Source organism: Cydia fagiglandana, chromosome 20 (assembly GCF_963556715.1).
Source record: "Cydia fagiglandana chromosome 20, ilCydFagi1.1, whole genome shotgun sequence".
NCBI classification, from domain to species: domain Eukaryota; kingdom Metazoa; phylum Arthropoda; class Insecta; order Lepidoptera; family Tortricidae; genus Cydia; species Cydia fagiglandana.
This window is the reverse complement of record NC_085951.1, coordinates 12,195,912-12,209,795: the sequence shown is the minus strand read 5'-3', so window position 1 is coordinate 12,209,795 and position 13,884 is coordinate 12,195,912. Positions and strand designations below refer to the sequence as shown.

Genomic DNA, 13,884 nt, shown 5'->3' with positions numbered 1-13,884 from the left:
GTGACGATCTGGAAAGGAAATTTTAGGACGCATTTTTTCATGTATGAAATGTCAATTTTTTTTGGGAAACGCTCACCCGCGAAAAACTGCACGTGAGTGGGATAGCTCTTATGGCTCCTCTACACGATGGGCCAGTGCCGGCCACTCCACATTCATGCGTTAAAGGGAGCAAGTGATAATGCTATCCCATTCTACCGCATGGCTGCGTCCCTTGGAGTGGCCGGCGCTGGCCCATCGTGTAGAGGAGCCATTATGGCGATTGTACAACGTACCTTTGAGCGAATGTATCTGGTCCTCGAGCGCCCGTATCCGGTCGCGGGCGGCCTTGTTGTCGGACACGAGCCGCTCCAGCTCGCGCTGCGCCTCCGTCTTGAAGTCGTTGGCCACGCGCACCGTCATCAGCAGGTCCGACTGGAACTGCTTCCATTCCGCTTCCTGATATTAAAAATACCCAATGACTTAAGCCTTTATAAGGCAGAGGGAATATATTTCCCACTTGAATTTTAACTTTATTTCAAAGTGATAGAGTTCAATCTTGCATATTTCCCGACACCGTTATGCCTTATAAAGGGTTAATACATATGTGACGTACGGAAAAAGGTACCTAATGATGGCCGGCGCTTACGTCGCATAGCGCCGAAATAATATTGGAGAGGCGTTAATAATAGCGTAAGCACCAACCGCCATAAGGTACCTTTACCAGTGGGACGTCACAAATAATAATCCCGAGTTCCTTTAAAAAGAACAAATTAAAATAGAATGTCGAACTGTAATGAAATAGAAGAAGGTTCCAAATTCAAAACTGCAAAAATGACTCTGGGTCTTCGGAGGCTAAAACTGGTCATTATAGTTAAGAAGTCAGCAGGTCCGATTGGATCTGCTTCCATTCGGCTTCCTGATATTAAAACATACAATTGAATTCTGATACGCAATAATGTGTGAACCCACATTCATTTTGCAATAAGATATCAACTCAAAAAAATACGCTTACAGTTGACATTTTATTGAAAAATTTATGTGGGTTGACACATTTTTGCTAAACACCATCAAATTGCATATGGGCAGACGTGGCTCACTCCGCGATTTCGTCGCGTCGCAACAAGTAGCTACAAGTACATCCGTCGCACACCAATTTTGGTGGCTAGCAAGCCGCGCGTGGCGCTGTCGCCACCTAGCGGCCATATCTGTCGTAATCGTAACATACCCGTTTTGTTAGAGAGTGAGTCTTCTGTACCTAGTACTATTATTTATTCTGTGATAAGGATGATCGATCTAACACGCCTTAATGCAAACTTTGCCGGCTTTCAACTTAGTTTGCACAAATTAATTTAAACTGTGATTTTAACTAACGATGTATTTATTTAAGGACACTGACCAGTTACATCACAGCCGGTTTCTCTTAGAAATTAATGTAAAAACCTAGACCACAGTCTTATGCGTGTATGTATGTGTTCTTTGTGACTTATTAATTTTCATAACAATTTTCGTGACACGCATCGCACGCACACGCGACGCGGGTTGTGTGGCATCTTTTACAAATATGCATACATTACAACGCGCTCGTGGACGTCTACGCACACGCATCCAGACGCCACCGACTTCTGGCACGTGGTTACTTACGTCTCTTTCTCTTTCTCTCGCGAGCTGCGCGTTCCGTGCCCGGGCGTCCGTGAGCTGCCTCTCAACTTCGGCCGCATGCGCCAACGCTTCACCCGCTCTGCTCATTAACGCTAGTTTCTCGTCGCTCGCTACTTGGACCTGTATTCAAGTTTGAGGATTAAAATTTGTCGTCTGTGTATAACTTGAATCGTATTTTTCTCTGTGTCAGTTTCGTAACGGTTTCTTTTTCCCGTGTGAGAGAAATACCCAACTGGCGTGAAGTGGCGCAGAATAGGGCAGAATGGCGGTCTCTTGTGTCAGAGGCCAAGATCCTCTTTGGGTCACTGAGCCAATGATGTATGTATGTATGTGTATAACTGAAATGTTAAATGTGGTGGTTTCAGAAAAAGGTACCATTTACTTTTTTTTTTTAACTATGAACTTTTGGGTTATTTAGACTCAGAATCACGAATACTATTGAATGAGACAAAGACAAAAAGTGTTCCCAGTTTTGCATACAAATTTTGGTGTCAGTTTTGTAACGGACAATACACAACGTATGTGAAAATGCGCTACAAAACTGACATGGAACTCATTTTTTTTAATATATAATAATAAATAAATAATAAAGTCTTTTTTATTTCCCAAATACATAATTTACATCGATATTAGTTTATTTTATTTCGTTTCTTAATTTATAGGGACCCCTCTTGTAGGGTATAGGCCTCCTCCAGATTCTTCCACCTCGTTCTGTCCTGGGCTGCTGTTAGCCAGCTTTTGCCGATTACTTTAACAAGATCATCCGCCCATCTTTGTCGTGGATGTCCGACTTTCCTTTTTCGAACCGGACCGGCCCTTTTTCCAACCGGACCGGCCCATTTGGTTTTATATATAGTCCTAGTGATTCTGAATAGAAATAACCTACAAGTTGATGGATATTCGAAAAAAAGTACATGGTACACTTTTTAGTGACAATGCCCAAATACACGATGGAATGACTTGCTCTGATTTCGTAGCGAATTGTGGGAGAATGTATCAAACCTCGTTGAGTGATTGAAGAGGTCTTATTTCGTCCAGCACTGGGGCACAAGTTATGAGTACTTGAATGTCGATGTTGATCTAAGGAGGGTATCCCATCTGTCCTGTAAAGTATCTTGGTCCAATGTGTATTTGCGGCTCACGTTTTGCCTACTGAGAGAGTGAGACGCCATGCACATTGGACAAAGAAATTGGACAAGTGGAATACCACCCTAAGCTAGTAATATTTGACGCCTTAACCGCTAAAACGTCAACTGACGCGCACCACTACAGCCTAATATCAACCTTCGTGCATTCCCACAGGGTTCACGATGACGCGCCGTGCACTTCAAAGCGTTCAAAGGATTAATCACCTGTATTTGTAATTCAGCAGTGGCGTCCTGAGCAGTCTGAAGCTCGGCTTGAAGCGCCGCTTTCTCCTGCCGTAGCTGTTCTAGCTGGAATTCCAGCTCTGAGATCGTGGACTTAGCATTATTGCGGGATACCTGGAATTGTAATGAGGCCTGATTATGGTTGTGAAGATTATGTTAAATAAGTAACTTATCATGACAAACTGGGCACTATGCTGCGAAACGTAATTCAAGACCAAAAAAAGTAAGTCAATGTTGCCACTGCAATAATTTGTTTGTAAAATTGTAAATTCCTTTTGATAAATAATCACGCTAAGATAATTTATTCATTAGTAATTTTACTCCTACTATTTAAAAAAGTACTTTTATTTACTTATTTGTAAATAAATACAAGACGCGCTAGTAAAAAAGTCCCCAAACCGCATTGGGCTAGCGTGGGGACTATAGCCCAAACCCTCTCGTGCTTGAGAGGAGGCCTGTGCCCAGCAGTGGGACGTATATAGGCTAAATTATTATTATTATTAGTAAAAAAGTGGCAACATTTCTTACTTTTTTTGGTCTTGAATTATGTTTTGCAGTTTAGACAAATATATGGAAATGACAAATAAATAGATGGAAAGTTGCCAGTTATGAGCCATTCTGAAATAGGCCGAGATCGATGCTTAATACATCAGTGAGTACATTGCTCATGTTTGAGTTTCTTTTTTGCGATTGGCAGTTTTTTGTGGCCTCGGAGGCTTTTGTTCGGAATTTGTATAGAGGAAAGCCTATAGTCGTCGACGACATGTTTCATCCTGCCCGTATGTAGGCACTTCAAACTTTGTGTGTGTCATTAAAGGGTTGAAATTACTTGAAACAATGTGGGAACTGACCAGCGCGTCGTCGTGCAGTTTTCTAGCGTCGCTGTGCGCACGATCTAGTTGCCTCTGCGCGTGCGCGAGGCGCTCGTGCAGCTTGTGCGCGCGCGCCGCCGCGGCGTCCGCCTCGCGCCGCGCCGCCGCCGCCGCCGCCTCCGCCTCCGCGCAGCCTTCTGCCGCGCCGGCGCGCTCGGCCAACTGAGAACATATTTACATTTAATAAGCTATAAACACAAATATCGTGACACCCTGTATCCATTAATTATAATTATAAAATCAAAATTGTTTCTCGAATGTTAAATTGAATAAATGAACCCTTTAACCACCGCGCCTATTATACGTAACGTGCCATAAGCCTTATTGAAATGTGTTACATAAAACTGTAATTTTTCGCGTATGTGACCGTCTTTGACATTCAAACGTGTCACTGTTAGAACTTAACTGAAAGCCTTGTTAAATAAATACTATTAACAATCAGTGCAGTCTTTGCCGCCCTAATCCCCAGGCCCTATAGCCGCCCCTTTCTCAGCACCTATCATATTGACTACATTTTGAGTTTTTTTGTTACCATCAGCAAATTTTTTATCACAATTTGCCCTGGCCTTAGGGCTAGTCCGCCACTGTTAACATTTCTTTCCCGATTTCACATTAAGAAGAGCAAAGGAACTGTAAGCCTGACCTTAGATTTAGCCTGCTCCAGCAGTTCCCCGACTGACCTTAGCTTTAGCCTGCTCCAGCAGTTCCCCGACTGACCTTAGCTTTAGCCTGCTCCAGCAGTTCCCCGACTGACCTTAGCTTTAGCCTGCTCCAGCAGTTCCCCGACTGACCTTAGCTTTAGCCTGCTCCAGCAGTTCCCCGAGCGACGTGAGCTGTATCTGCCTCGCGCCGGCCAGCTCGCGCGCCGCGCCCGCCTCGTGCTCCCACTGTAATCGTTCTGCCTCGCAACGTTCCACTGTGCTTTCTAACGTTCTGTAAGTAAGGTTGTGTAAATTAAAACCAAAATATTACTTTGCTAATCCGCGTAAAAGATAACGTGCTAGTCAATCAGTGCTAACCCGTACTTACTTGCGTATTTTTTACATGCAATTAATGTTTAAAAAAATACGCAAGTAAGTACAACGCGTTAGCACTGATTGACTAGCACGTTATCTTTTACGTGGATTAGCAAAGTAATATTTTGGTTTTAATTAATATTGATTTCTGCAAAGTAACGCTTGATTCTATTCACTAAGGTTGTGTAAGCTATTAACAGTACTCCAGCATGCAAATATTTGTAAACAGTGTTAATTGCCAATGGCCATGGACAGCCATACCGTGATATGAGAACTGGTCATGGATACAGCTTCACAAAAAAGAGTAGAAATTAAAAATTGGTAACACTGTAGTGTCGTCCCTTTCAAACCAATCTATACATATGGGGCCCCACTGATTAACAGTCCGCCGGACGGTATCGGCCTGTCAGTTAGAACAAAATTTTGACAGTTCCGAACAACTGACAGGCCGATACCGTCCGGTGGACTGTTAATCAGTGGGCCCCTTAAGAAAACGGGACGACACTACAGTGTTGCCGCTTTTTAATTTCTACTCTTTTTTGCCAGGCTGTAAAATGTTATGATGTAAAACCCGAAATCGAGAAAAATAAGTCAACTGTTCCATAACATCGACATTCCCCAAACTGTAATGATGATGAATCAGAATTTATTGTATTACGATATCAAGGTTGGATCGATAATAAAAGTAGCTCAGTAACTCTCGAAGCTGAGGTAGACAATTCGACATAACATCATAACATAATCACCTTGCTTTTTTTATTTAAAACGAGTACGTACTGATTTAATTATAATTTATTTTTATATCCTTTAATGTCATTACTTATTCCGTGTACTCATAAGTCCCTGCCCCAATATTACAGGGTTATATGTTACAATTTCAAGATGGTTGAAATTCGACTTAATGTCACTGTAACAAAGTTCAAATTTCAGTTCGTTAAAAGTGAAACATAGAACCCTGTAATATTGGGGCAGCGAAGTATTGCATGACCCAAAACATAGTAAGGAATTCTAGCATCATTCAATGTCATCCTCACTAAAGTTTTTTGGTAACTTTTTCCTTTTGGTACAACGGTGAAGAAAAGTCAACGGACCGGGACCGAGAAGCTGTTTTTAGCCGCAGTTTTTGAGTTAAACTACAAATAGGAGGAAAACAACTCATTAACTCATCTCGGATGTATCTGAATGACCTTGAAAATTGTGTACATTGAGTACCATTATAAAACATATCCAGTGTCCACAGATCCAGTGTCCACAACACAATCCAAGAGACACAACAACATTATGTGTGGTGGGTGGTTTGAAAATGTGATGTCTACCCCAAACTTTTCCATACACTTTTCGTCGGGTAGATGCACAAATCTCTGTTTTGACATTTTGCTGGGACATCAGTCAGCCGCGACCACGACCAGTGAAACCTGTGTCGAAACGTCGGTAAAATCAAGGTAATTGAATATAATTCGCGTTAGACCCGTCTATAATGTGAGTTAATATACAATCCAAGAGGTTACTGTGGGGCTCAGTAAATTTATAAAATATGGGTCAAACAGATCTCAGAGACAAAACTAGTGTGTTCGCGCGAACTGTACATTTTTCTCTCCTGTGGGAAAGGAGGACCTTTTCACGTGGATAAGGGTTAAATAAGAAAATTAACCGTTATAGCCCTTAACTCTTGTGTATGTCTACAGGAACGGCATAACACAGTGATCTGTTTGACCCAGATATATCATCATGACAGATACAGATTGGCCACTAATGGTTAATTATAGTCATGTAGAACGAATGAGTGAAAGAAGGCTAACAAAGAGTGTATAAGGGAGAAGTGGAAGTGGGAGTTGGAAGAGGTAGACCTCGGTGGACTTTCTCTGATCAGATCGGGGAAATCCTGAAGAAAGGCCAGGTCAAGAGCACCCTAAACCGGCGAGCGTGTGTGAGGTATGTTATGAATGTGAAGGAAGCGAAAGAGGTATGTCAGGATCGTAGCAAGTGGAAATCCGTGGTCTCTGCCTACCCCTCCGGGAAATAGGCGTGATTATATGTAGGTGTGTATGTATGTATAGTCAAAGCATATATGTATTTTTAGATACAGTCTCTTCCAGCATAATGGGCTAAAATAAGTAAATCAAAGCCAGTAATAAATGACTTACCTAACTCTTTCAGCAAGCGTTTCGTTTTCTTTGGTTTTCTCGTCCAGGGACGTCTTCGTTTCGGATAACTCTGCTTCCAGCTGCTCTTGTTTGGCTATTAGCAGTCTACGCTCTTCCTGGGACACCTGGAAATAATAGTAAGTATTACTGAAATGTTCTGCCAACAGAGTACAGTACTAATTTGTTTAGTAAACCATAGAGTAACTTATACATACTGCGCCTTAAACAGTTTTTGACATGTTTTCACTATGACATTGATGCACCAAGGCGGTTTGTTTAAAGGTGGCCTACCGCGAAACGCGAAAATCGAAATTTATTTATCTGCCTCTCTATCGATCGAATAAGCAAGAGTGATAGAGAGGCAGAAACCGAACTTTCCATTGTCGTGTCTCACGGTAGGCCATGTGATTGACCTAGTGACGCATGATGTGTCATTGATGATGTCAATGAGGTTTGTTTACTGTATGTGATAGTGGTGCCACCTACGCAGAGCTTTGCCTAATATTCCCTGTTATAAAATTAGTCTTCTTAAGCCGGCGCTTTACTATGAAACTTTCCATACATAACAATTTAGCGAACTCTTTAACGATACGAACAGTTTGGTGCAACCGACTAGACATGTGTAAGTAATGCTCGTAATATCACAATTGAGATATCTCTCGAACACGTAATATGCCATTACTCGTCACTCCGAGAAATCAACCATTACTTCAAACATTACGCATCACGCGAGCCGAGCGCCGAGCGCGCGACCACGCGAACGCCAACGACCGGCCGAAGCGCGCGAAATGGATTCAATTCCACTTAGGTTGACGCGCCGATATGAATGGTCAGTTAAAGTCTACTCACAGAGCGCGTAATGTGTAATGCCACTTGTGATAGTGTCATGTTTGTTCGCCATGCCATGATTGCTTTGTTATCTCACTCGCACTCGATCTCAGCGCTCGGTCGCTCTCGCTCTGCGATGCTTTCGGCTATCTTCGGAATAATTCGGATCGGTCCGCTCGGCCGATCGCCGCTGTGCGTTTAAGTAGACGCAAATTTCACTAATATTCTTACGAATAAGATTTTCTGCATCTGCAATAGATTTAAAACTCTAATGCGTCCGCGTAGAGTTTAAAATGTTTTCTTATAAGAAGAGAAGGACGCGGCTAAATCGAGTAATTTGTTTGAGATTTTGAAGTTGACGAAAACAAAACCGTTTTTTATTATTGTTGTGAAATGTTTGGTTGACTTTCGCGGTTCGCGGCGCTAAGTACGACTTATTACTTGTTTATCCCGTAATTTAGTTGTGGATTAGTGCATATGAGTGTAGAAATTTGATTTGTGTATATACTGTATATAGGCTGTTTATTTATTTATTTATTATATCCGAGACGCCATAGAATCACTAGAGTGCCGTGGATGCGCTACGTAATTGAGGAGATAACTGTAATGTGGCCATCTCGCGCGCGCCCGCGCGCTGTTTCACGTTCGGGTCATGTTTCGAGTGATGAGTGATGTGATATCTCAGTGTACCATTACGTGTTCGGAAAAGTGATGTGATATAGCATCACTTTTCGAAGCACTGTTTCGCGCATGTCTACAACCGACCCTTATTGTTCAAGAACATTTCAATATTAGCATTAAATTATTTTGTTGGGTCACTGATTTGAAATATATAATAAATAAGAGCGGGTATGACAAAACTTTAAGCTTGGAGATACCTTCAGAACAGCCAGCAGTTGCTGGTCGGTGTCTCCAGAAACCAGGGCCTCGGGTTCCACGCCTTCGCGAAGCAGCATTTCCTGAAGAGTGTCCACCTAGAAAAAGAGGTTTTCAAATTAATAATGTATTATGTTTTTATTATGAAATAAAATTAAAAGAAATATGCTTAGTACTTTCGATTGTCCCATAGATAAATCGCTAAAAACTAGCATAAGGTAAATATTATGAAAAAATAAATATTAAACCTAAAAAACCAGAAATTATGGCTGCGATGCATGTCGCAAGTCGCAACCCCTCAGTGTCAGGGATCCGGCCACGGAACCGCCGGATATGACACTTAATCTAATATAGGTGGCGAGTGACAAGTAACAGTCACTAACTAACACCATTGAAATTATTGGACAATAAACCGTGTTACAAGGGGTCCATACCATATTGGGTCGCACAATAATTGATTGTCCTAATGTAATGTTCCGCATAAAACTATTGTGCTGGAAATATTAACATTTCTGAAAAATTATAACACAAACCTAACTAAACCTACCCTATTCTACACAACCTATGGAAAATATTTTCGATAATACTTTCTGTTTCAGCTGGAGAAAAAATATGCGAAAAGAGATTTATGCGTAACATTACATTATGACAATCAATTATTATGCGATGCGATAGGATCCCTGTTACAAGTGTAATAAAGTGCATTGTTACTTGAAATTTTTGATAGTACTTAGTGACTTTTGCTTGTCACCTGACGAATATTTTCTTAGTTCCTGTGTCAAAACCTTCCGTGATTCTTCTCACTTGATGGTCTCATCGGAAGATCAGCGCTGGAAGCCACCAGCAACATGCTGAGATGGGGCCATTTCGTGGCACTTTAATCTTATTTTGTGTTTTCTTTTATACTATGTACTGTTCCGATTGTTTGTGCTTACGAATAAATTCTAATCTATCTATTAATATTTCTATTAATTCTATTCTATTCTAAAAACTAAAAATCACTACTAAACTTACGGTACGTATTTGGTGAATCTAAATACCACAATATCAAGTTTTAGAGAGCGACCAAGGAGATCGAAACCACCATACCTTAGTGCGACTGTCCTCCAACTTCTCGGTCTGCCGACACAGCGACTCGAGCAGCGGTTGCTTGTCGTCGGCCAGCCGCTCGTTGTCGGCGTGTCGTCGGCCAGTTGTGTCTGCAGGTCGGCTAGCTCGGCTAGTGGGTCTTGTATGTTCGTACCTTAGTGCGACTGTCCTCCAACATCTCGGTCTGCCGACACAACGACTCGAGCAGCTCTTGCTTCTCGTCGGCCAGCCACTCGTTGTCGGCGTGTCGTCGGCCAGCTGTGTCTGTAGGTCGGCTAGCTCGGCTAGTGGGTCTTGTACGTTCGTACCTTAGTGCGACTGTCCTCCAACTTCTCGGTCTGCCGACACAGCGACTCGAGCAGCACTTGCTTCTCGTCGGCCAGCCGCTCGTTGTCGGCGTGCGCGTCGGCCAACTGTGTCTGTAAGTCAGCTAGTTCTGCTAGTGTCGCTTGGAGCTCTTCGCTTGTACTGAAATGGAAAGATTTATAGTGAGTCAGGTTGTCAGAATGCTGCCCAACTAGACTTTGTAAGAACTAGAAACTTATAAGTCTAAGTGAGAAGAATACGACTAAGTTTTCACAGGACTCAAAAGACTTCAAAGTCTTTGAGCCGAGTGTAGTTTTGAGGTGTTCATGGAATGTCGCAAAAGTACAATACAGAAGACTCCATCATATTTTTTACAAAATTTATAACTAAATGAAAGGGTTTAGCCCTTATCGGTATAGAATTGCTAAAATTTATTTATCAAATTTCAAGTTTCGGGATCTTAAGAAGGTTAGGTTAGTTGAACATACCTATAGTGGTGCTCTTCCATCTGCAGAATGCGATCTTGAAGGCAGGCGACCGACACCTCGCTGAGCGATGAAGAAGAATGTTTGTCCCATTCGGGGGTGCTCGCGTCCCCGCTATCGCCCTCACCCTGAAACAAAAATATCCTCACATCACGACGCAGTCAAAACGTCCACTTTAGTCATACTTCTGCTGCCTTTGAATAAACCAAAACGGGCCACTACGGAAACAGTTTAAACACTTTAATTGGAGATGTCATCGCTGTCATTTTCTTTACGAAACAGTCTGCCGATATTTGCGGGGGAGGGGATGTCAAATGTATTGCTATTTCTACATGATTTGTACGTAACGTACAAAAAGTCATGTCAGTGACTGACAAAGTGAGTGCCGAACAAAAGTTTGCACAATTGTGCAAGATTTTTGGCAGAGTGGTAAACTCTTAAAGGCGACTCCAATTATTAAATGCTCTATTAAGCTTCTTTGACGCTGACGGTCTTTTGACTACCGCCTGAAAACTGCATCATACTTCATTTTGGGAAACGGGATGAACAGAAAAAGCAGGCAAATGTTAACAAGTTGTCCCTTCCTATCCTGCACACGACAACAATGCGGAAAAGGCGTATAAAGGTATTTCATCAAAAACACATCACGACAGTATTAGGGTAAAATTCAGATACGCCTACATTATATATATTTTTTACACTTGTTTTGTTTGTTGTTCCATCAAAGTACCATTGAAATTGTAGTCAGTTTCATTTTGCTAGAATCAGTTTATATTAAAACTCCCTCCGTCAAGTCATGTATACGACTGTGCGTATTTAAGTCATTATTCAAAGAAGCCTGTCTTCCGGCCGGTAAAGGATGTTATTCTGCATTAGAATTCCGATGTTTATTAAAGGAATGCAAAATAATGTTTTACAGTGAAATTATGATTGTCAAAAATTAAGGCGCTGAAATAGTATTTTATGCAACCGTTGTTTAAGAGAGGTCAAAAAAGGCAAGTGGCGCGTGAGTAAGCCGTAGTAAGAGTGAGGCCGGAAGCCGAAAATTGTTAATGAAGACGCCACGAGTATTTTTTGACTCAGTTAAACAACGTTGCATACAATACTTTTTCTACGACAAATCACTTACTTTGAAATAAAATTATAAATTTAACGAATATTTTTAATTTAAGAAATAGCAAAGATTGAAGGGTACGGGCGGGAAAAGAATTAATGAAATAAAAAAAAACATATCTATGGTTCACTCATCTGTCAAAGATGACAATTAAAATTAGGCTGGCAACAATGTATTTCATACAATATTTTTTAAGTGGTGATTACACGAAGTATCTTAAAAGTGCCAAAAAGATACTGCGTGTATGCACAAATACTTTTTTTGGGAATAGACTAAAGACTTGCCTTGACAACTATAAGATATGTGCACAATCCTTTAAATGACAAATAAAAGTAGGGGACTAGAAAAAATACAAATATTTTTAGACCAATACACGTGGAAGAGTGAAGTGTAGGTACACAAATTCGTAATAGCTTAGCTCTAATATCAGTTATTTATGTTGAGGTAGCTGGGTATGCCCTAGCAGTGATTCAAAATACAGGCCTCTGATGGCTAAAGGCTTTACACCATTGCACCAAAGCGTCGCTTTCGAACGTTTCTATTTGATTTTGAATGCTACGTAAGCTACGAAACTAAATTTTGTTCTGATAACGTCTCATGGCTTGACGGTTGTAAATGGCACCCTGGTTGAATGCTTCGTTTTTACCATAATCTAGGAATCCTCTAGACGGACGGCTCTCGTTTAGAGCAATTATTTCATGAAACCGATGCTCCCAAAAATACTGGGGACGAGGTGAGCGAGTCCCGTGCCGTGATTGGTCCGTACAAACACGGGCGTCACACAAAGACACTTTGACTCGTATATTTGTGGCAGAGGGGGTAACGCTACTATGCTAAGTCAGGAGGATGTCTTGTCTGTGGTTTCCACTTACGTTGTGTGCGAGAGCAATAGACGCAGGCGCCGATGAGTGCATCCTCCTCGGCGCCGGCGCTAACAGCAGCTGTCTCTTCTCGCTGTCTGACAGCGGCGAGTGCGCCACGCCGCGCAGCCGCGCGCGCAACGCACCGTTCTCGTCCGCTAAACGCTCCATCGCCGCTTCCCGCTCCGCTTCTGCCATCTGGGAAGGAAATTAAGCTTTTGAATGATGTAAACTAAAGTGAAGGAAACTTACAAAATGCAAAGGTTTTCTCAAGAGACAGTTCACCTAAAAAGGAGTTATTGGAGCGTTGGTATGACATTTTTAGGGCTCATTTAGACGATGCGAGAACTTGCATACGAGTTTCATTACATTGCGGGTTTTGATCGGTCGGTTGAATTGGGCGTAACCAACAGTCTGCAATGTAACTAAAATCGCATGCGAGTTCGCGCGCCTCTAAATCAGCCCTTAAAGGGTTGCATGTGACACCCATGCCACCAGTATAGTGATGTCTCGCCGCATCTCTCTATTCGTAGGTCCTCACTTAGAGTTCTTCTGTTGAGAAACTTGAAATTAAGCGCAGCAGCAATTGGCTTGCAGCATCTTCTTCTCTGGATGAATTTCTCACCAGCCTTTCCAATTGGGAGCGTAGCCGTTCCGTCTCGCTTGCTCTTTCGATCAACTCCTCGACTCCTGCTTGGAGTTGAGCGCGTTCCATGGCGCTTGCCTCTTAGTTCAATACCTGTGTATACTCGGATACTTGTCTCACCTTGACCCTTTCCGGCTGGGAGCGTAGCCGTTCCGTCTCGCTGCATCTTTCGAATAACTCCTCGACCCTTGTCTGAAGTTGAGCGCGTTCCATGACGCTTGCCTCTAGTTCAATACCTGTGTATACTCGGATAGTTGTCTCACCTTGAGTCTTTCCAGCTGGGAGCGTAGCCGTTCTGTCTCGCTGCATCTTTCGACCAACTCCTCGACCCTTGCTTGGAGTTGAGCGCGTTCCATGACAATTGCTTCCAGTTCCCGACGAAGCGTTTCCAGTTCTCGAGCGCCTGACGCTAGTGATGCCTGTTAGAATAGATATAAGTAGTTATAAAAAAGTATATACTTATAAATAATTTTGTATTTAAAAAATTGAAATAACGCGTTATTGTTATCAAAAGGCCTAATAGTAGGTATAGATTTATAGGAATTATATGTTGCAAAAATTCAGTCAAGTAAATGGATCAATTGATGGGCGTAGTCAATAATAGCGCTAATTTAGACCCCATCTAATAAATTGTGGCTTT

The 13,884-nt window shown here is 42.1% G+C and overlaps 1 protein-coding gene across 4 annotated transcripts in view; it reads right to left on the bottom strand.

Moving 5' to 3' along the window:
* LOC134674458 (cytospin-A-like) overlaps nt 1–13,884 on the bottom strand; it is a 96,986-nt gene that overhangs the window by 20,757 nt on the left and 62,345 nt on the right. For 3 of the 4 annotated variants that reach the window (XM_063532532.1, XM_063532535.1, XM_063532533.1), the window contains exons 6-16: nt 13,508–13,663; nt 12,611–12,796; nt 10,628–10,752; nt 10,142–10,301; nt 8,747–8,842; nt 7,041–7,165; nt 4,672–4,813; nt 3,860–4,042; nt 2,991–3,122; nt 1,621–1,758; nt 273–435 (exon numbers count right to left, since the gene is read on the bottom strand). In XM_063532532.1, the coding sequence (XP_063388602.1) occupies nt 273–435; nt 1,621–1,758; nt 2,991–3,122; nt 3,860–4,042; nt 4,672–4,813; nt 7,041–7,165; nt 8,747–8,842; nt 10,142–10,301; nt 10,628–10,752; nt 12,611–12,796; nt 13,508–13,663 (1,606 nt within the window). The other variant, XM_063532534.1, reaches the window with a different exon arrangement.